This window comes from Periophthalmus magnuspinnatus, chromosome 17 (assembly GCF_009829125.3).
Source record: "Periophthalmus magnuspinnatus isolate fPerMag1 chromosome 17, fPerMag1.2.pri, whole genome shotgun sequence".
NCBI classification, from domain to species: domain Eukaryota; kingdom Metazoa; phylum Chordata; class Actinopteri; order Gobiiformes; family Gobiidae; genus Periophthalmus; species Periophthalmus magnuspinnatus.
In genome coordinates, this window is record NC_047142.1 from 14,294,056 (window position 1) to 14,315,603 (window position 21,548).

Here is a 21,548-nt window from a genome sequence, read left to right on the forward strand (position 1 = left end):
TTTTTTTTATTGTTCAGCCGTACTCTCAGTGGTTTCTCTTGTTTGTTAAAAGAATACAAGAACAAACTGGTAACTCCTCAAGGAATTAGCATTGACTTCTTATTGCTCCCAGCACTTCCAGCTCCCAGCTTGGTTCTAAGTTGAGGGTCAGAGGTGTCCTGTTAGAGGAAGTCTTGATCCTGGGCTTGGTATTCTTGACCAACCCCCACTGGACTGTAGGAGCTTGAAGGATAGAGGAATATTTTTGTATGGTTTATAAAAGGTTTCTAAATTTCAAATGCATACAAATATCCCTTAGCAGCTAACATCATGCCCTATTATTTTGTGTTGTTTGCATTCATGTGAAGTCCCAATTCTTTACAATGTTTTGATCCTCACTTCTCCACACTGTTCTCTCCGCACTTCAATGAGTGTGGAGAGATGCAGACTTCAGGTAAATGTATTCCCCACAATGCATTTCACTGGCACCTTTTTAAACAGCGTAGCACCTTATTAGCATCTTATTAACTAACTGGATAAAATGAGAAGGAATGGCTTAACTGTTATATTGATATTTTAAACAAACACTGTAAACACAGGAACACAGATCTTACTTGTTTATGGCCAATTCAGCAAATGATTAAACCAGGGCTAGACTGGGGCTTTCTGATTCATTGAACTGCAGTTTAACAACATTTGCTGACAGCTGTTTTTTTTTTTAACGCAGCTTGGATGTTTACTCTAACCACCTTTAGTACGCCAGTCATCTGAAGTGCAGACTCACCCAGTTCTCATTTTACTCACCTTTGTGCCCTTGTACACTCACACACTGAACGCACTTTCAGAAAATACACACTTCACTCAAGTGTGTAGTGCATAGTGTTGGTATTGGGACAGGGCCTAAGTGTGTGCTGCCTCCAGTGGCCAATACATTTCTGGAGGCAAGTGTCATCACACATTTCTGCTCTGGTTAGATTAATTGCAAACACATGGCTGCAGGGGCGGAGTTTGAAGTGTTCAAGGGGAGGGGAGGAGGAAGTGCAGGCTCTGGACTTATGAGAAACAGTGTGATTGGTCAAATAGGTATCGACACGTCTAACTCCGCCTCTGCAGTCAAGTGTTTCTGATGGGCGCTGATCAGAGCAGTCATGGAACGTATTGGCCATTGGAGGCAGCACACCATCAGTTTCAGACAGTGAATCCTCAATGTAAAGTGGAACTAAACATAAAATCACCACTAAACTGTGTATATGATGTTTGAGTAGCATTCTCTACTGTTCCTAGTGCTTTTTTCCTTTATTTGCACTATACTTAACAGCAAACACCATGTGCACAGTTTACAAAAAGGTGGCTGCAGTTTTGTCCCAAATTTGCATATATTTTTCACGTGGTTCCCAGATGAGGTTAAACACTGGCTGTATTCTCTACATAGGGCACTAAATAGGGGTCATGCCATTTTGAGTGCTGTCTGAATGTCAGGGGTTGAAGAAGTAGTGCACAAAAAATTCCTATAATACACCTTGAAAAGTAATGTACAGCAATGGTCATTAGACTGGTCAGTATAAACCACAATAATACACTATTAGAGGTACAGTAATCTATTCTGACCTAACTTTTGCTTACTTTTTTCACATGACCCGTGGCGAGGACAATCTACTGAGCTATGTGTCTGAGTGGCTCTGTGAATGAGTGCAGTATATAGGCTGCGTCTTATTTCTCTTTCCTCGCTTCTGTGATTTCCCTCCTTGTTTCTCCATTTTTCAGCTGACAATCAAATGTGCCATATTAAGTAATGTCCCAAAGCTCAATGGAGGCAACAGAAGGAAACCAAGGAGAGCGAGGGTTCAGGAGGCAGACATCTCATACAAAAATACAACTGTATTTGTCCCACAGTGAGAGTGAGTTTGTATCGTTGCAATAGCACAAGTACAGGGACAGCAGCAAAAGGATGGATGACATGTTGCATAATCCTGAATTTGATAATAATAATAAAACATATATTCAAACATATGCCGTCAGTGTGACTTTGACCTAAAAGTCCTAAAATAATAATATAAAATAATCCTTTGTTTGCGCCTGAGGAAAGGCTGTCCCATGGACCCTCAACCCCTGTCTCCTCCTGCCTCTCCTCTGCTCCTCTTTCCTCTGCTCCTCTCTCCTCTTTCCTCTCTCTTCACTGTGAGGAGGTTGGTGCCCCTAGTTGTTTTCAGTGGCTCATGTGTATATCGTCCCCACAGTCTGCTGAAATGACCCTAGTGACAAGAACCGTAGACATAAATAATTCTGAGATGTTTCCGCTCTGATCAGACTTTTGCAGTGAAAAGGATCATCTCTCCAGACAGACGTGGCTACACACACTACTCGTTTGGTATGGAATGGCATTTTTAGCACATGAGTCATTTTTATTGTATTTGTTGCAAACTGTAATGTAATAGGTCAGTTATATTAGCCTAAGTTTAAAGTTAATATCATGACAATGTCATAATAAAGGCCAATAATGTCATAACCGTTTGATGTCATGTCAGTGTTATTGACGGATTGGATTATGGATTATTATGGATATGGATTATAGGACACGTACCAGTTTTTCTCATTCTCAGTACATGGACAGGCCTCATGTGAAAGCTCAGAACCTCCAGAATTCACTCACTGAGCTGCAGAGGCTGCACTAGCACTGATTAATGACTTGCTGCAGGTGCTGAGGTTTGTATAGTGACCATTCAGATCAGAGAGAGGCATTTTAGATTTAAACCAACTGGATTTCAGCATTGAAACTACAGCATGTCCCCAGTAGCAACATGAGCAACTCTCATTCATTTCCTCTTTTGCTGGAACAGGAGGAGGTTTGAGATCCATGCAACCTGAGCTGAACTCAAGTCAACTTTATGCAAATGTGGAGCGATATCACCGAGGCAACGGCCACTAAGTGAACACCTTTGGACAGGCACAATAGAAGCATTGGTTGAGGTGCAAAACTCGCTCCTAATGCTCCGCCTGCGGTTAACTTCCAGCAGAGAGCTGGAGACAGCATGAGAGCCAGCTTGGCTCAGGAAAGCGGTTTTGTCGCTATAACCATGATTTGCTCTGGTCATGTGTAGTAATGAGGCTGGAGAGTGTTCTTCAGTGAGCAGAGGGAGGAAATTGGCAGGAGGATGTGAAGAGTATTGAAGCACAGGACAAATAATTAAACCGTGATCATAACTAAGTAGCACAAATGATGTGTAAGAGTGCGAGTGCGTACACCTAGTGCCCAAGAGAGGTGCATGTAAACTCCTGATCTATAAAAGCCTCCGTGGGCACTCCACCTACAAACACTGCTTTGTAGATCCATCTGCAACTGGAATCTGCACATGTGAAACCAGGTCACATTATGGAGTGTGGTCACAGAGCAGACTGAAGGAGAGCCATGCTGCTTCAGACAGTGCTCATATGTGTAGAGCAGTGATGAGGTGTGTCACACATCCCCTCCCCTGTGGAGACACTGTGGTGGGGCTTAGTAGCACGTCCATGTCGAGAGGATACCATAAACTGTCTAGCATAAAAAAACACAAAACTTAACACGACTTGCACAAAAAGTTATCAAAAATTGAAACAGATGAAGTACCTGAGCTGGGTGACAAGTGAGAAGAGGGACCAGGCTGAACATGTGTTATGAAGGTCTTAAGATCCTCATCTCTGTACTTCTGATTTTTGTGTTTTTTCTTTTAAAATTCGGATGCATTTGAAGACCCAGAGGCAACACTGGACCTTTCAGAATTGGCCACAGTTTACCTTCTTTTCTCAGTTTTCACAGCTTTTTTTGCAGGGAGTGGTGTGACCTTGCTTCCACAGACCTCTGACAGCTCCACTGTAGTTACATCATGGAGCAAGCACTTTGAGAGTCTCCATGATGATTTCACATTCAGCAGATACAAGCGCTGGAATGGGGCTTTTCAGGGATGCCAGACTCATCCAAACAGGCTCCTTCTGGTCTGCCAATCTGGCCGACAGATATGTGCCGACATGTGCTGTACCATCTTGTGGGCATTTCATTTATACTCTGCCAGCGTTTCTTTTCCTACGGTACTAAAGCAAAAGTATGTTAAAAAAAAATGTTTTATTTCAAATTTTGGTCAGGGCAGGGATCTTCTTTTTTTACTATTTATTTTGATATATATCTTTTTAACAGGAACTGCAGGTGCTGTGCTTAATTTGAAATAGTTTTGCACACACAGTGATGTTCGTCCATCATCTGCAAACCAAACTGCACACTTTTTCAGCAGTTCTTTTTGACTGAAAATGAACACTTTTCTAAAGCAGCGGTTGACATCAAGTTTATTTATTTTTATGTAGCTGTCTCTTCTCATATTTTATACACCATTTCTCTTAGAGCCTAAAAAAGCACGGTGTTAATGAGATTTCTACCTTTTTGTTTGGTACGACATATGAGAGCTCAATGACTTCAAGCAGCTCTCTGAAGCATTTGTCTCCTGCTGAGTAGTTGGCAGTCCGAATCACAATCAGAATCGGTTTTATTGCCATTGTCAGTGAAAAGAATTCACAAACTAGGAACTTGCTCAGGTGTTTTGGTGCAACAGAAAATAAAGACCAATAATATGATAAACTATTGTAAAATAAAAATGTGGACATGCATTAAAGGCCCTATATTACACAAAATTGACTCTGAGATTTAAGTCGCGCTGGAATGTTGTTATGTCATTTTGAGAAACCCTTTGTATTAGTCTGTCTACATTTCCAAAGCTTAAAATGCTCTGTTGTACGTTGTGATGTCATGAAGTAGTAGTTTTCAAGTTAACAGCGATGTTTTACCTTTTCTTTAGCGGAGATTGGCAATTCCGGGGTTATTTTATTTCTATTTCTTCTAGTTCTTCTTCTTCTAACTATTATTATTATTTCATATTTTTCAGTATCGGTACATGTTCAAATGAGTATCTACTTTGGGTAGTAGTTTTAGTTTTCGTGATCTAGATATTAACTTTTACCCTCTCATTTAGTCCCATTTGCTTTCACTATATGCTCTTTTGAGGCATTTTCCTGATCTGAAAGAATAAAAATTCAGGTACAGGCCTTTTAATTTTTCTTTGAATGCAACTTCCCTCTGCCCGGACACTTTCTGCGAGTTCCTGCTGATATTATTTTTCCCCTGCCTGATCTGTCTCCTCTGGTCTTCTACTATTTGACCTCAGTTACAGATCAGGCAGACAGCTCTCCATAATGAGCTGCTCTGACTAGTACTGCAGAGATGGATCGGACAGTTGCCAGTAAACAAACTCCTCGAGGAATAAAGTTGTTTTTCCAAGAAGGGAACTCTGGAAAACATGAGAAATACTGACTTTTAATACCAAATTTTGAATGTTCGTGTGTGTAACTAATGAGAAACAAGACAACAAAGCACTGTTTTATTCATGAGGAAGCTGTAGTCCTGCCAGTCAGTCCTGTTATCTTAGTCTTCCACTGGGGCTGGATGTTAAGACAGTATGACTAGTCTGATTTCAATGCAGTTTTTTTTACTAAATATAAAAGCTAATTTTATTTCAGCTATAAAAATCACTGGGCCTTCATGAAGCCTTCTTATAAATTTTAGGGTTTTTTTTTACAATGTAATTCAATAACATTTATGAGGAGCCACTGTTACAGCCCTACGCTTGGTCACTGCACTGGACTCAACACCCCCGCACCTCCATCACCCCCAGGACCACAGCGCACTCACCCATTTCCCCCTCCATCGCTATTTATCACAGGTCTGCTACTCGTGGAAAGTGCGAAGTGGAAGTGGCTACTTAAGAACGCATCGTGAATCTGGTGCAGAGGTCTCTCAGAATATTCTTAAAGTGGATGTTATGAACACATTTTAAGGAAGCTTTCAGGAATGGGGCCCAATTCACCTTCTATGTTGTATTCCTTTATCAAATCTAACAAAAATATAGTAAACAAAACAAGAACGAAAACAACTCAAGACAAGATAAAGATAAAAAATGTGAGTTTCTGCTGAATCAGTTAAGTCATGTGTGATGTCATGTAGTACTTGATATTGCAGTGGCTAGCACACACTGAATCTGAAAATGTATCTAGTTTGCTCTGAAATTGCCAAAAAAATAGGAGTAGGAACTAACCAATACTGTTAAAATGTCATGTACACAGGTTAGTAGCAAAAAAGCAAGTTGATTTAGTGCTTAGTTCCACTTTAAGAAAAAACAAAAAACAGGACTTGTAATTTGTAATTAGCTTAAACTTCCTTTCTGTCCTCCTTCAGGTGATCCAGACCATCCGCGCAGCAGACAGGGACAACTTTGCAAATGGGAAGTTTTCATTTCGGGTTCCTCCAGAGCATCAAGTCAACCCCAACTTCACCATCAGGGACAACGGAGGTAAGACGTTAGCAGATTAGCATGGGCGCGGAGAAATATTAGACCTGCCAAAATTGTTTAGGTCCCATAACATTTTTAATTGTACTGAGCTTTTAATCAACAATCCTCTTCAAAGAATATGTTGAGGTGTGTTCTGTTTTGTATTATATGGGATGTATGGAATGTATCTATCTCCATGGTGAATGTCCCAAAGTATGGTTTTAACTTTCTGTTTCCATGGAATAACTAAATATTAAATGAAGATGCAAAAAAAAGGTCATATTACAGGTTAGACAACTGATTTCTACTACTGACAACATGATTAATGAAAAAAACAACAAAAAAACAACAACTATTGCTTACCTTTTTCTATTTTTTTTATTTTTTTCATCATGTTACTTGTTGATTAGACACAGGCAGCACATATACTACACATAGAGGTAATTCCATAATTGTTTCCTAGCAACCATAATGTTAACAAGGCTCAAAATTTGTCTAAATGTCTTCTATACTTTTATGGCCTCGTTTATCAAGCGTTTGCTCATGTGCTAAACAGCTAAGCACGCTAAATGTGGAGCAAAAACCCGACGTAATTTCTCACAGAGACGCTAAAGAAGACATTTTTGTTCCTACAACTGAATGAATATGTAACGCGGTGGTTTTTTGCCAACATGCACAAAATCTGAGTTGGAGGAAATGCAAATTAAATTGTTTAATGAATGTTGCCAGATTTATTACAACTGTGAGAGCTAAAACCGCATAATAATACATAGTAGTAGTAGTAGTAGTACGTTGGAGACAGGTGCTAACATTTTACACATGATAGCTGATGCAATTTGAGTACAAAAAAAGGCATTTGATAGTGATTTTAAATGCTTTAAAGCAACCAGGACAGATAAGATAATAACATGTTTTCAAAGTAGATCTGCCATCCCACATTTAAGTCCAAACGGAAAAGGATAATGCCGGTTAACCTGCTGTTCAAAGTTCTCAGTCTCCCAGGTAGACACTCCTCCATCCAAATGATATGCGAAAATGTCCAGAAGTAAAGGTAAACGATAATTTGCACAACGAAACACTTCAACAATTCAGTATCTCACAGGACCAGAGGCACACAAACATCTGCGCTCGCTGAATACTCTCATGTGCATACCAGTTTTGCAGCAGAAATAAAACTGATAAGGCTGATAAATATGCATTTCTGCTGAATCAATGAAGCGATGTGTGATGTCACGTAGTACTTGGCACTGATTGCTGAACACTCTCATGCACATACCAGTTTTGCAGCAGAAATAAAACGCTCACTTTCCAAATTGCACATGCTGTTTTTTTCAGTTTATACTTACTGTTTAGTATCTGGAATGAAAACTGAGGTCCTTTGTTAAAATGAAGGTTTAAACTACCAGAAAAATGTCTTCTTAAATAAATTGTCTTGAACTTTCCAATATAAGCAGTGGTATTCAGTTTTGGTACTCACACCACTACTTCCTGTATTTTTGTACTTTCTGAACTTTTTTTTTTTCACAAACTGACACTTAATTAACTGATGTAAATTGTGATAAACATTAGCACAGGTATTATCCCCCCTGCACCAAGTGTTAATTATAAAAAACATGAAAACTTGTCATATCCGCTTCAACATGATCCGAAAATAACTGCTGCTGCTTCTAGAAGCGCCATAGTTTTAGTTCTCACTTCTTTTTATCTGTCAGACATTTCTCAGTCAAAGTGGCTATCGCTCCATGTCTCGCCGCCTGATCCGTCCCCATTGGCATTACTACTGTTTGACCTCAGACGCGAATCAGGTAGACATCGTTCTGTAATGAGCCGCACTGACAGCTCCCGCACAGATGGAGCGGAGAGCCAAACCTTGAAAAGCGCTGTTGTTTTTGTAAGTCTCTGGACATGGCAAAAAATACGAACTGTTTCTGCTTTAATGCTTGTGTGTTTTCCCCGATCAAAAACAGACTACAAAGTACAATTTTTATTCATGAGGAAGGATCTATTTACTGGGTGGTGAGTTTTAAGTACGACTGTGGAATGGAAGACAGCTGAGGAATGGTGCATACTTTTATGTCACTTAAAAGCTTATTTACGCTGTGTTATTAATGAGTAAAAGCCAGCGAAGAGGGGAGTGGCGGGATTCACTAAAATAGAACTGTTTTCACAATTCAAATAAGGATAAGATAAGTAGTAAGACAGCAGCTTTTTCTGTTTGCTGCGAGTGTAAATATGGCGAGATGAAATGAATAGTTCAATGAATACATATTTTGGAGCCTAGACCCCAGCAGATCGAAATGTTGGTATTACAATGGAAGTAGAGTATGATCATTTTGTATTCGAAAACTATATGTCACTTTGGGGCCTTGTGGATTGAGATGGTGAAGAAGAGCTGAATATAAAGTTTTACTGACAAAATAAGAACGCTGAACATTGTCTGCAGTTAATAATTAATAAGTATTTTTATTTGTCATCAAGCAGCGCTCTGATTGGCTGTACTTGGACTGTTTCACCCCAGTTTCACTTTGCCATTTGTCACTTTTTTTGCCAAAATAGACTAAAATAAAAGCATATCGTATTATTACGGTGTTATTATTGCATTGGAACCTATAAAAACCTGTGTCCTTCCTGTGAATAGCAACTTGACTCTTATTTGGCCCATAATTCTGTCCATGGCAAATGTTCTGACGTATGGTTTTAACTTTTTATTTATACGGCATCATGCAGTTTTTACTTCCATAACGTTACATACTATCACTTTAATACATGTGACTATTAACAATGTGGTGTGAAAATCAGGTAGAGGCTCTTTTAGATGTAAAATAGCTAACTTTGGTGATCAACAGCAAAAATGATTATAATGATGTTTGGTTCTCTTTCCATGATTTCCAAGATTTAACTTCATGAAGCAGTTCAACTTGCATTTAAACTGAGCACTAGTTAGAGCTACAGCAGAAAGAACACATAATTATCATGCTTAAAAGAGTTAAACAACTTAAATGAAAAAGCTGCACATAGGGTAAAGACAGGGACAACTAGTCTCACACAAAAATTCTGATTGTTCAACTTTTTTTTTTTTTTTTTTTTACTCTTTCTTGTTTGCGTGGTCTCCAATGCCCTGTCCTTATCCCACGCAGACCTACCTCTGTCAGTCACACCTGAATCTATGGCCCACTCCTCCACACTCCTTTAGCTTGTCCCTGAGTGTCTGCCAATATCCACCATTGTCCAGGGACACAGCAGTTGTTAATACAGTTGGAACCAGACATGAGACAAGACTGTGAATGATCCAGTCTGAAAAATCCTATAACAGAGTAGGCTAAATAAATATGTTCATTAAGAAAGGACTGTTGTGGACTTGAAATTTGAATTGTCTTTGTAATTGCGTCATTCCTTTTCTTGATTTTTTTGTATTAGGATTATCAAAAGCATTGAAAATCAGATTCTAATCGATAAAAACTAGCATCAAAACTGGATGCTCATTTGATACTGAAGTCCAATTCTGAACACACTCTAATGAGACGCCTATAGCAGTGGCTTTGTTTACTCTGAGTCGGCCTCCTCAGTTAACCTCTGCTCCCTGTTCCTTGGCCCACTGCACAGACCCTGAAGGCTGTGGGGGGATCTGCAGACAGAGAGCCTAATTGTCCAGTGCAGACAAGGGAGGCTTAGTTGGGACCATTACTGTCCTCATCAGCATTCACACCACTGCCTGTACTAGTTACATGCACTGCAGTTCTGGAGCAGGTGGAAGGATTTCATTTGGATATTAGTCCACAACCAACTCTTTAGATTTTAACCCGTAAATTTTTGCACATAGACCAGGACAGGTGGAGAGTCACTGAGCCAATGAGGGGAGAGAGAAACTGATTTGATTAGAATGCTCAGGTGTCTGGGCATTATGACAAAAATAATTAAAGAGGGGGCATTACACTTCTAAGGGGCATGATTTGAACACATACTATATTTAGATCATCACCATTTAGATCTCAGAAAACAAGTATTAATATGTTTCATAAGTTTCACTCTTTCTTTGTTCCCCACACTAAGACACTCCCCCTTCAGATTGCAGTACAATCAGACTGCATTTTGCTAATGAAACGATTGCACGTCGCATCAGATTTGCCAAGTTGTAGTGTACTGTTTTGTATCATGCTTATGTCCTGCTGGGGTATGGGTGACGTAGGCTTATGGACTCTGAATAGTGCCCGGGAGAGATCGCTAGATTATTCAAACATGCATGGATGACATCTAAAACCTCTTCAGGCATGTTTTCGACGAGGGAACTTTATAACATGGTAGAACGCTCCAAAAAGTTGATTTTGCATAACAACAAACATTTCTACTATCTTATCTGGGAAAACAATCTCTGCCATACCAAAACCTTTGTATAGATGAGGGAACGGTTGCCTCAAAGGTCAGGATTATAATGAAGCAATAAATGTAAGATTAGCTGATTGGAAGTGGGGCTACGAGGTTTACTGATTCACCAACAGGATACACATGCATTGTTTGTATGCACTTAGGTTTACATGAAGGTCAGGAAAGCCAAATCTCTGGTCTAGTCTGATTTGAACAGGAACTCGTACATACACTCTAATTACACCAGGAGAGGCATTCAACTGCACGGGGTAAGAAATATCACCTTGGACATTCTCAGTGTCTCTTTCTATCTGTCTGGAGTCATTCCATTTGAAGGATATTTTATAATTTGAGTTCCTAAGTTTTTCACCGCAGAAGGAAGTGTTTAAATGTGTGTAACTCATCCCTCGCTTTCACAAACTCTTTGAACATTGTTAAAGAAGATATTGTGATATTTGCGATTTTGTCTTCTATATAGCTATAATCTATGACAATTGCCATAATTTTTGGACATTTTAAAAATCGTAAAGTTCATCTAAAACGACTTATCAAAAGAGACGAGTTCACTGATTTCAGGGTTGGAAAATTGCGGTGTCCAATGGGGTATTAGAAGCTGATGCCTGCCTGCCCCTTTACATTAGACTGCCATAAATGTCATCACAACAAAATACCACTCTGCTAGATAATGCTCTGCAGATTGTGCTAGCAAACAGCAGACTGTGTAACTCTGACAAATCCTACACGTATCATTGATTAAATAAAATTAGAGAATGAAAACGGTGAAAACGGGGGTTGATAGGAGCAATGATAGTATAAAGAAGATTCATTAAACATGCACACATCAATAGAACTACAATGAGAACGGGAAACAACTATAACATGGGTAAAAGGACCACACAAGTGCCTTTGTCTTTGATGCTTACTTCCTGGTTGACGAAAAATAGAGCAGGATGTGGGAAAGACTTGGACTTAGATGGCCAGTGTTTGTAATTTATTGTTGATGATGTATTTGTTAGCCTCCTACAAAAAAATGTAATGGCCATGCAACCCCTAGACACTCATTGCTTGGTGTCCAAACCTTGAATAATGTATAATATAGACACACCAGGGCAGTTATCCTCTCTCCTAAAAAAGCAGGAGGCTTCAGGCTGCGCTGTACACAAAATGCTAATGATGGTACGCTCCAGGCCAATGGTTCAGAGTGGAGTTGCTGTCTGCTGCAGTTTGACAGGTGCGATGGGGAGAGAGGGTCCCAAGGGCAGTGTCCACTTTCTAAGCCCTGGCTCTGTGTTAAGGGGAGAGAGAGAGGTGAGCATGTACCCACTGTGTATTCTAAAGTGGGGTGTTATCTGAATAAGGTTTTACATGGGCATCGATGTTGTCATGATACCAAAATATCAAACTCGATTTATATCTGTGTAATCTCTCAGTCATCTAGGTATGTTGCACAGTAGTCTATGGGCATAAACTAATCTGTGTGGTCTTATATTTGTTCTGATACAGTTCAAGCTATTCAGGAAAGGTTCATTTATGTCTTATGTAACTTTTTAATATCGATACCTGCTCAAATAAATGCTGCTGTACTAAAACTAGTGCTTCAATACTAGTTTTTGTATAGATTAGTGTCAAATTTTCTATACTTTTGACAACCCTAATGGGAATAGAATATCATATTTCAATCTCTATGAAAGTGAGAGCGGACACGATAACCATGAAAAAGACTACAGTTCCTGCCAAAATCCCGCATTGCTAATGCTAACTAGCTTGGGAAGGGACCCGTATGATACATCTTAGACATAAAGTAGTTCCAGAGCCCAGTTTATTGGACTTCATCCCACTGGAGATTTGTTGATCTCGACGGCAGCTGGTGAAGCAGAAGAGAAGAGGCGGTATCCACCAAGCCAAGTACAACAAGCCTCAATATTATAAAGTAATGCTCGCTCCTTGAGAAATAAAATTGATGAGCTGTGCATCAGTGCTTGTGTTATCCACAAGTACCATTAGTCTTGTCTAATGATTTATATGGAAACATGGCTACGGGAGGGCTATCCAGATGAACTAACTCTAATACAAGGCTTCACAACGGTCCAGAGTTTGAACTCGGGGGGGAAGACCAAGGGCGGAGGTATTTGTGTCTTCATTATACAATTTGGTGTGCAAATTACTCAGTTTAATTTATGTTCTGAACATCCAATTTATAACTTTTATGTTTGAGCTTGCATCCTTACTATTTACAGAGGGAGTTTGAAACATATTTATCTGTGCAGTCTGCATCCCGCCAACTGGGAACGCATCCAGTATGTGTGGCGATACGGGAAAAAATAACGTTTTGGATAAATGCTATGGAAATACCCCAGATGGATATGCTGCTAAATTATATTGCCCTTGTCCAATTCAGATCACAACACAGTTCTTTTGATTCCAATGTATAAAGCATGCCAGTGACCAAACTGTGAGTGTATGGCACGAGAGCAGGGTGGAAGAGCTTAGGGGATGTTTCCTACTAACTGACTGGGAGGTTTTCTATGAGGGCAACGACCCAGAAACTATTGCAGAGACAATTACTGGCTATGTGCAGTTCTGTGTGTAGTCCGTTATTCCACAGAAAACTATTAAAATTTATCCCAACAATAAAGATTGTATTACCCCAGAGTCAAAAGACTGCCTTAAGCGTAAACAAGCTGCTTTTAAGTACAAAACTCCAGTAGAGTTGAAAACAGTCCAGATGAAATTTAAGAATAAAATGAGGCAGGCTAAAGAAGAACACAACCAATGAGTAAGGGAGGCACTAGTAAGTACCTGTGCATGTCCTCAAGGAGCTAGAGAAGGTAAATGTCTATTCACACTTTGATTCAGAGGACTCAGATCATCTGGATGTGACTCTTGGAAGCCCTGACTCAAACCACAGCCGACCTCTCATCAGCCCAGATGCTCTCACCAAGGTCTTCAAGCCAATTGAACCAAAGAAAGCGAGTGGGTCAGATGGCATCTCAGCCCATCTTCTAAAGACGTGCGTCGAGGAACTGGCCCCAGCCTAGGCCCTCTTTTTCAATTTTCAATGAACAATGGCATCTTTCCATTGTCATCATATCGATTGTTCCTTTCCCCAAAAAATCTTGTCTAGGGGAAAATAATGATTTAACTTGAGTAGCCCTTAAATCGATCAGTTATGAAATCTTTATAACACTTTAACACCCCTCATTATTTGCACATTGATTATTTATGGACTTCAGTTCTGCTTTTAACATAATTAAGCCTAATATTCTGTTATGGAAAATGGAACAGATGGACATTGGCCTGCACATTATAAGATGGCATGGCTCATTTTTTATGGAAGCAACAGACAACAGCAAGTAAAAAATAACTCAATAACTCTCTCAGATCTTGTTATTATGAACTATGACTTTTCACCCTCTATACGAACGACTGTAGAAATTCTCACAACTCAATTTTATGATAAAATTATCTGATGATACAGTCAACTCAGTATTATCATGGAAACCTATAGATCAGAGGTCACACATGTAGTTGAGTGGTGTGAACAGCACAATCAGAAACAAAGGAGATGGTTTTTGACCCTATGAGGTTGGGGTATCACTGTGCTGTTAGAATGAAGGGGCAGAAGATCAAGAAGGTCACATCATACAAGTATTTGGGCCTGCATTTTGACCCCAAATTTCAGTGGACCGTGCACGTGGACTACCTTTGTAAAAAAAAAAAAAAAAAAAAAAAAAATCAGCCATTGCCTGTGTTTTTAAGGTTGCTGCGAGTTCATGGTGTGGATAAAAATGCAATACTCCTTTTTTTAAGTCTATTATCAGGTATTGAATAACAGCGTGGTGTGGCAATTTATCTATTAATTAAAGTCACAAATTAATAACCTAACCAAAAGAGCTGCGAAAATTATGGGTATGCCCCCTCCACTCTCTCTACGAGACATGTTCGACAGGCCAAAGATGATGAAGCAAATGATCCCAACCACATCCTGTCAGACCAATATGAGGTAACGCTCTCAGGGATAAGGTACAGGATGCTCCAATATAAACATAACCCATTTAAGTAATCCATTTCTGTGATGAATCAAAAGAAACGGCTGCAACACAACTACAGGGGCATAGCAACCGCATGGCTACATAGGGAGGAGAGCAATACTAACTGCACTTTTAGGCCAGTTGGGGAAATGCAATAGAGGATGTACAGTTTTACTATGGCCGATTAGAGAGGAGTGCAATATTAACAGCACTTCTCTTGGATGTACGGTTTTACTAAGGCCATTTGGGAGAGTTCAATAGGAATTGTACCTTAAGGCCATGAAGTGATTTTGCGTACAATGTGGATGTGAATATGTGTAATGCCTTTTTCTTTTATGTGGATTGTGTAGCTCTCAGTCAGGTGAATGTAGTGAGTATTGTACCTTGTATTGAACTTGGGATGTTTTCTTTTTTCTTTCTTTTTTTCATTTTGGAAGCAATACAGATTTATCTTATATTATATTGCTGATTTACACACAATATTGAGTGGTCCTCTGCAGTTAAAGACCTTGTACCCAATATATTTATGTTTTATTTGAGCAAAATTTGACAGATATATTGTATAAGCACTAAGTTCTTGTGCGCTTTATTGCACTATAATCAGGAAGCGCACATTGGCATGCTACTTGTCGTTACCTTTACCGTCACCGAAAGACTCCGCTCTGGCTTCTGAGAGGAAGTGGAAAGCGCTCATAAATTCATTGTGGTGAATAATTAGGGTGTTCAGAATGTATAAGGTAAGTAACTTTGGACCACTGCAAACCGTGTAAAATTAACTAGTTCTGTTTTTCATGTTTTTAAGACTATAATATGAAAAAAACTACACTAACACTATGAAAAAATTGGATTCCACCACTTAAATATTTTGTGTTGTGAGGAAGCAGATTGTAGTTGAGAAAAGCATGTGTGACTAATTATTTCATCATTATTTCAGAGCAGATCAGTGGGTCAGTCGGTCGCACCATCTGGGCCCCAATCTGGACACTAACTGCCCGGTCATTTGATTTTACTTAGGGAATCATATTCTCTAATTGTTGCTGTTAACATAGTTGTATGGCAGGAAAATGAAGAATATCACATTATGCAAAATTGACTTTTTTGAGCTTGTGACATTATAATACACATATGTTCAGAGTTGTATTTTCCCTTATTCATGCTGGTTTTGTTAATCCTATGTAGAGCGTCACTGAACACATTTGAAATTAACTGTGATGCCATAGGTAGAAGCTTTGCACAGTTTTTAAGTCCATAAATCATCCCCAGACTTGTTTTAAGCATTTCTTCCATAAAATTGTGCTCATTTCTGTAATTTAATTGTTTTTGCTGCGGTAATTCCCTCTTCTGCCTGTAGATGGCATGCTCTGCCAAATCAGAGTATATTGAGCCCTGGGGCTGTGAAATTATGTCTGTTATTTTTGATCAGTGATTATTTTAAGTTCTAAATGATGCATTTTCAAAAACGGTTTCAGACCGTACTGATCTGCTTAAAGTGAACCAATGGAATCCAGGCTTATGTTCTGACATTTGTTGGGTCATATATTTATACAGCACTTTTCTACCTTAAATGTTCTTTACATCAAGGAACGACTCTCTCACTTATACACCAGGGTACACAGACACTGAGGCAAGGCGAGTTAAATGTCTTGCCCAAGGACAAAATGGCAGTATTCATCTGTGGAAATTGCACCAGCAACCTTTGGATCACTGGATGACCACCAACTAACCTACACACACCAGGAATAGTTAGGGAAGGACTTATGGGTTTATTTTCATATGTGAGAACAGACCTGTGTGAACATAGAGCAGTGGGATGTATGTGACTCTTACTTGTCGGCAAATGTAACAACAACTATTTGTCTGCACAGCCTACGAATGTCAATTTGTTTTTGTTTTTATTTTGCTGCCTCATTAAAATGAATGGGATAGTGTATATCAGTACCAGGCTGTGTGCACAACTATTCCAACCACTTCACTCCTGGAATGGTGTATAGTGCTTTTGTTGCATGGGGAAAACTATATGTGGCAGATGGTGGAGTGCTGTTTTATGCAAATCCAATACAATCAGGCTCTGCCCTCACAAGATGAACAGTAAACTCAAGGCTACTCTTTCATTCCTCACCAATGTGCATTCAAATAGAGGAAAATATGAGCAAAGCCCAAAGTTCTGTATTATTCAAAGCCATGTCTCTGGAAAATAAAAAATAAAGATGTTGATGCAATTGCAATTGATATTTTGTGTGCAGCAAACATCAAATGAGGTTAAAGAAACCAGCAGCATATAATAAATACATGGTTGTTCTCATGTTTAGTGCTTTAGTGGACTGTGTGTCAGCCTCAGGAACCTCCTATTGTGAGATGAAAGATTGACAGAACTTTCAGAATTTTCTCAGAAATAGAAGGCAATATACTTGAGACTGAGATTAATCACCTCCCATTTTGGAGAGTCTTTCTCTTGTGAATGCCCTCGTTTGACAGTAGGTCAATCAGAATAAGAGCCTTATCCATCATATTGACTACCACCAAATCAGAGCACTTACATTTATGAGTCTTTAGGGAGTTTCATCTGAGGAAACTGGTGGCATGTTACCAGAACCTTATGTTCACACACGAGTCATCTTTATATACAATCAACCTTGATCTTTGTTTACTTTTTCGCAGGCATCAGTTTAGGATTGTGGCTATTACAGCACGGAGATGATGACAAGGTTTCTAATTAAACATGTTTATGTATTACCTAGAAAGTATTTCTACATATTTATCTCATCTCATAAACTATCAAAATATATCCAATCCAATCCACTTTATTTATATAGCGCATTTCACAAACAAATGCAGTTTCCAAAGTGCTGCACAAATACATTATAAATAAAAACAACTGGTTAAGTAAATCAACATTTAGACTAAAATCAAATAGCAAAATTTAAATAATAAATATGTATATAAAAGCAATAAAACAATAAAATCAAACAAAACAAGCAAATAAAATCAAAAGGCACAAATCAATGAAAGACAACAGAGGACCATACAACTCATGCAGAGTTAAAAGCCAGAGAGTAAAAGTGGGTCTTAAGACGACACTCCACAGTGGGAGCTGTTTTGACGTGAGGAGGCAGAGCATTCCAGAGCTTTGGACCAGCCACAGAAAAGGCTCTGTCTCCTCTGGTTTTAGGCACCACGAGCTGGAGCTGGCCTTCGGACCTCAGTTCACGCGCCGGAGTATAAATTTGGATGAGGTCCAAATATATGCAGGAAAATCATCAAACTATAGTAAACTCAATAATAAACTCAAAATAACTCAAAACCTGTTACAGATTTTAAAACAAAATAGCCACCCTTTGCTTTGAACCCTGGTTTGCACTTTTGGCATTTCTTGACCCTGACAGGCACAGCTGTGAAGTGAAAACCACTTCAGGAGACTTCATCCTGAAGCTCATTGAGAAAAGCCCAAGGGTTTGCAGCTCTGTCAAAATGTTTACTACATAATTTACTTTGATTCCATATATTTTCCATTCCATATATCTTGCTTCATATACTGAATGTCTTCAGCTTGTATCTAAAATATACAAAGTAGTAAACATAATTATAAACACTGAATGGTAACGTGTGTCCAAACTTTTGACTGGTAGTGTATATTGACTTTCCTGTCAGTGTAACAACGGTCTGTCCTCTTTCTCCTCTCTCTGTCCCTGGTCTGTCTCCTGTCCCAGATAACTCTGCTAGCCTGGTGTCACGCAGGAGGGAGGGCTTCTCTGGGCAGCGGGAGAGCTCCTTCAGCCTGGTGGTAGTGGTATCGGACGGGGGGGAGCCTCCTCTGAGCAGCACGGCCACGCTGCACATCCGGGTGTGTGTGTGTGAGAGGAACAGCAGGGGGCGCTACGGAGCCAACGTGTGCCAGGCTCAGGCCTTCCTCTCCTCAGCCGGCATCAGTACTGGGGCGTTCGTGGCCATCCTGCTGTGTGTCGTCATATTACTGGGTAAGAGGGGAAGGGAACCGTGAGGGTTATGTTTTAGTTACCAGTGAGCAAAACTTTGAAAAATTATTATCTTTATATTTGTTTTGCGTTGTCTTGATCATGATACTGGGACAGGTTGGGTAGTTAGAGTAAAAATATGACTGGTAAGAAGTCAGTATTGCCGGCAGTAAGTCAGACCTGTTTTCGGTGCATGTTGGACTCCGCCAGGGCTGCCCTTTGTCACCGGTTCTGTTCATTATATTTATGGGCAGAATTTCTAGCCGCAGCAGGGGCTGAAGCAGGTCCAGTTTGGCAACCACAGGATCTCAGCGCTGCTGTTGCAGATGATCTTGTCCTGATGGCTTCATCAAGCCAGGACCTGCAACAGGCACTGGGGCGGTTTGCAGCCGAGTGTGAAGCGGCTGGGATGAGAATCCGCTCCTCCAAATCCGAGGCCATGGTTCTCCACCTGTAAAACATGGCTTGCCCTCTCCGGGTGGGTGGTGAGTCTCTGTCTCAAGTGGAGGAGTTCTGGCTCGGGCATCTGTTCAGGATGCCTTCTAGATGGCTCCCTAGGGAGGTGTTCCGGGCATGTCCCACCGGAAGGAGGCCCCAGGGAAGACCCAGCACACGCTGGAGGGACTATGTCTCTCAGCTGGCCTGAGAACGCCTTGGGGTCCCACCGGAGGAGCTGGAGGATGTGTCTCGGGTGAGGGAAGTCTGGGAGTCCCTGCTTAGACTGCTCCCCCCACGACCTGGCCCCGGATAAGTGGAAGAAAATGGATGGATGGATGGGTGTCTGCAGAACTGTAGACAATCAGACAATCATATGGCCCTGGGAAGATAACACATTAATCCTGCCTGTCTGATATTAAAATAAGCAATCACACTTAACACATTTAAGACCAGAAGACTTCTTCCATCCACCTGCTGCCTTCTGGTGCAAGTCCATACAGGCCGGAAGAACCAGCTGAAGTACCCTCATGTACTGTGCTAATGTTTACACAGGGTTATTTATGGGGTTATTGGACGGAGTCTTGCACCTTGATATTGCACTTTGCATCAAAACTAAGCAGTTTTTGTTTCTATGCTCTAAATATAACTTTGTAGCTTTTCTATAACAACGACAATAAAAATCTTGAATCTCTTCTTGCTAGCAGTGCTATTAGCAGCATTCAGCTTGTGCTTGCTTACTTGCGAAATTTCGATCACAGCACACCTTATTCTCATTCTGTTTTGTCTCTTTGCTGCAGCCATAGTGATACTCTTCACCCAACTGCGCCATAAGAAAACCAGCAAAGACAAACTCATCCTATCCGAGGAGGACATCCGAGAGAACGTGGTAACCTACGACGACGAGGGTGGAGGAGAGGAGGACACGGAAGCATTCGACATCACCGCTCTCCGGAATCCTAAAGCATCCGAACGCTATCCGAAACTCCACCGATTCTACAACCACAGCCCTTATGAAGACGGCGAGACAGAGGAGGACAGCGAGGACGGAATCGTGATAGTCCAACGCAGAAAACGACTGAATTTCGACCGTGACAGCTACAGTCCCGAGTCGGAACCTTCCTGGTTTGTTGTGGATTGCGTTCCAAGAGACTTTAGCCAATCGGCACCTTCCTTGCTGTTGGATGGTCATGATATCGTTCAGCAGATTCTTCACCGGAAAGTAGCTCAGGCGGACTGCGACACTAGAGGACCTCCATACGATTCGCTCCAAACGTATGCTTACGAAGGGAGAGGATCTCTAGCGGGATCCGTTAGTTCGCTAGGTCTGACGCTAGATTCTTTCCCGGAACTAAGCTACGGCGATTTAGAAGACTGGGAGGCGGACCAGCAAGTTCTAGAACGGATTATCGGAGAACGGGATACGACAGACTCCTAAAAGTGCACAATCTTTTATATATGTTCTTTGGACGATTTTGCTGCAGATTTAATTGAAAACCAGGGCACAAAGGGTTAAGACAAACACTGCAAAAAAGAAGACTACAGAAGTTAAAATGAATTTAGTTCAGAAAACTCATCTTGTTGAGTATTTTTGACAAGTTTTTTTTCAAGCAATAATATATCTAAGTCAAGTTAAGATCTTAGTGGAATTTTCTCCACTGATGATGATGATCAAATTGGAAATCATTCAAATAACATAAAAAAGAAGTAAGTTATCAAGTCATGCTAACTTGTAAAATTTAAACTTGTCAAAACCACTCAAAAAGAGATTATTCTTCTGAATTTAAGTCATGTTACAAAATGTTGGTATTTCCTTTTTGCAGTAAATACAAAACAGAGCACAAGAAAAGCCATTTCTATTGATCCTCAAAAAGATGGTGAGTAGCTGAAGTTGTCTTTTCAATACTGTTTTCTCTGTGCTTGTTTGGTATTTTTTATAAAAAAAAAAAAAAAAATAAATAGAAAAAGTTAAACAGGTTTTGTCAAGGTTTGCCCTCTAAAGTTGTTACAACGTTTTATGATGGATCATGTTTTTCTACATGCCACAGATTGAATTAAAACAATAATAATAAATTGGTATGCAACCCCTTCTGGAGGATGTTAAACATAAGGTATGTAGATATTTTTATTACAGTTTCTTAAACATGGACTATCCGTGTCCCCACATAGGCTACGAGGTAAAAATGTTCAAATCAAACATAGCTTTTATTGATAACAGTAAATGCTACTGCAGCAGCAAAGGATGACATCTTAAAAGTGTGTGTGTACTTCCCCCATGAGGCCATTCAGGGTATTACAGCCAGTGACAGGACATGAGCAACAATACAAAGCACAATAACACATTTGTGGTTTAACACAGGCGATATCTCATTAAATAGTAACTTACTTTGGTTTAAAATGACCATTGAAGAGCACCTAGGCAT

The 21,548-nt window shown here is 40.1% G+C and overlaps 1 protein-coding gene across 1 annotated transcript in view; it reads left to right on the plus strand.

The window, feature by feature from the left end:
• LOC117384736 (cadherin-18-like) overlaps positions 1-21,185 on the plus strand; it is a 145,095-nt gene extending 123,910 nt beyond the window's left edge. The window contains exons 10-12 of the mRNA XM_055228284.1: positions 6,233-6,347; positions 18,427-18,693; positions 19,926-21,185. Coding sequence (XP_055084259.1) covers positions 6,233-6,347; positions 18,427-18,693; positions 19,926-20,563 — 1,020 coding nt within the window. The 3' untranslated portion in view covers positions 20,564-21,185. The remainder of the gene's footprint in view (positions 1-6,232; positions 6,348-18,426; positions 18,694-19,925) is intronic.
• Positions 21,186-21,548: the final 363 nt, after the last annotated feature.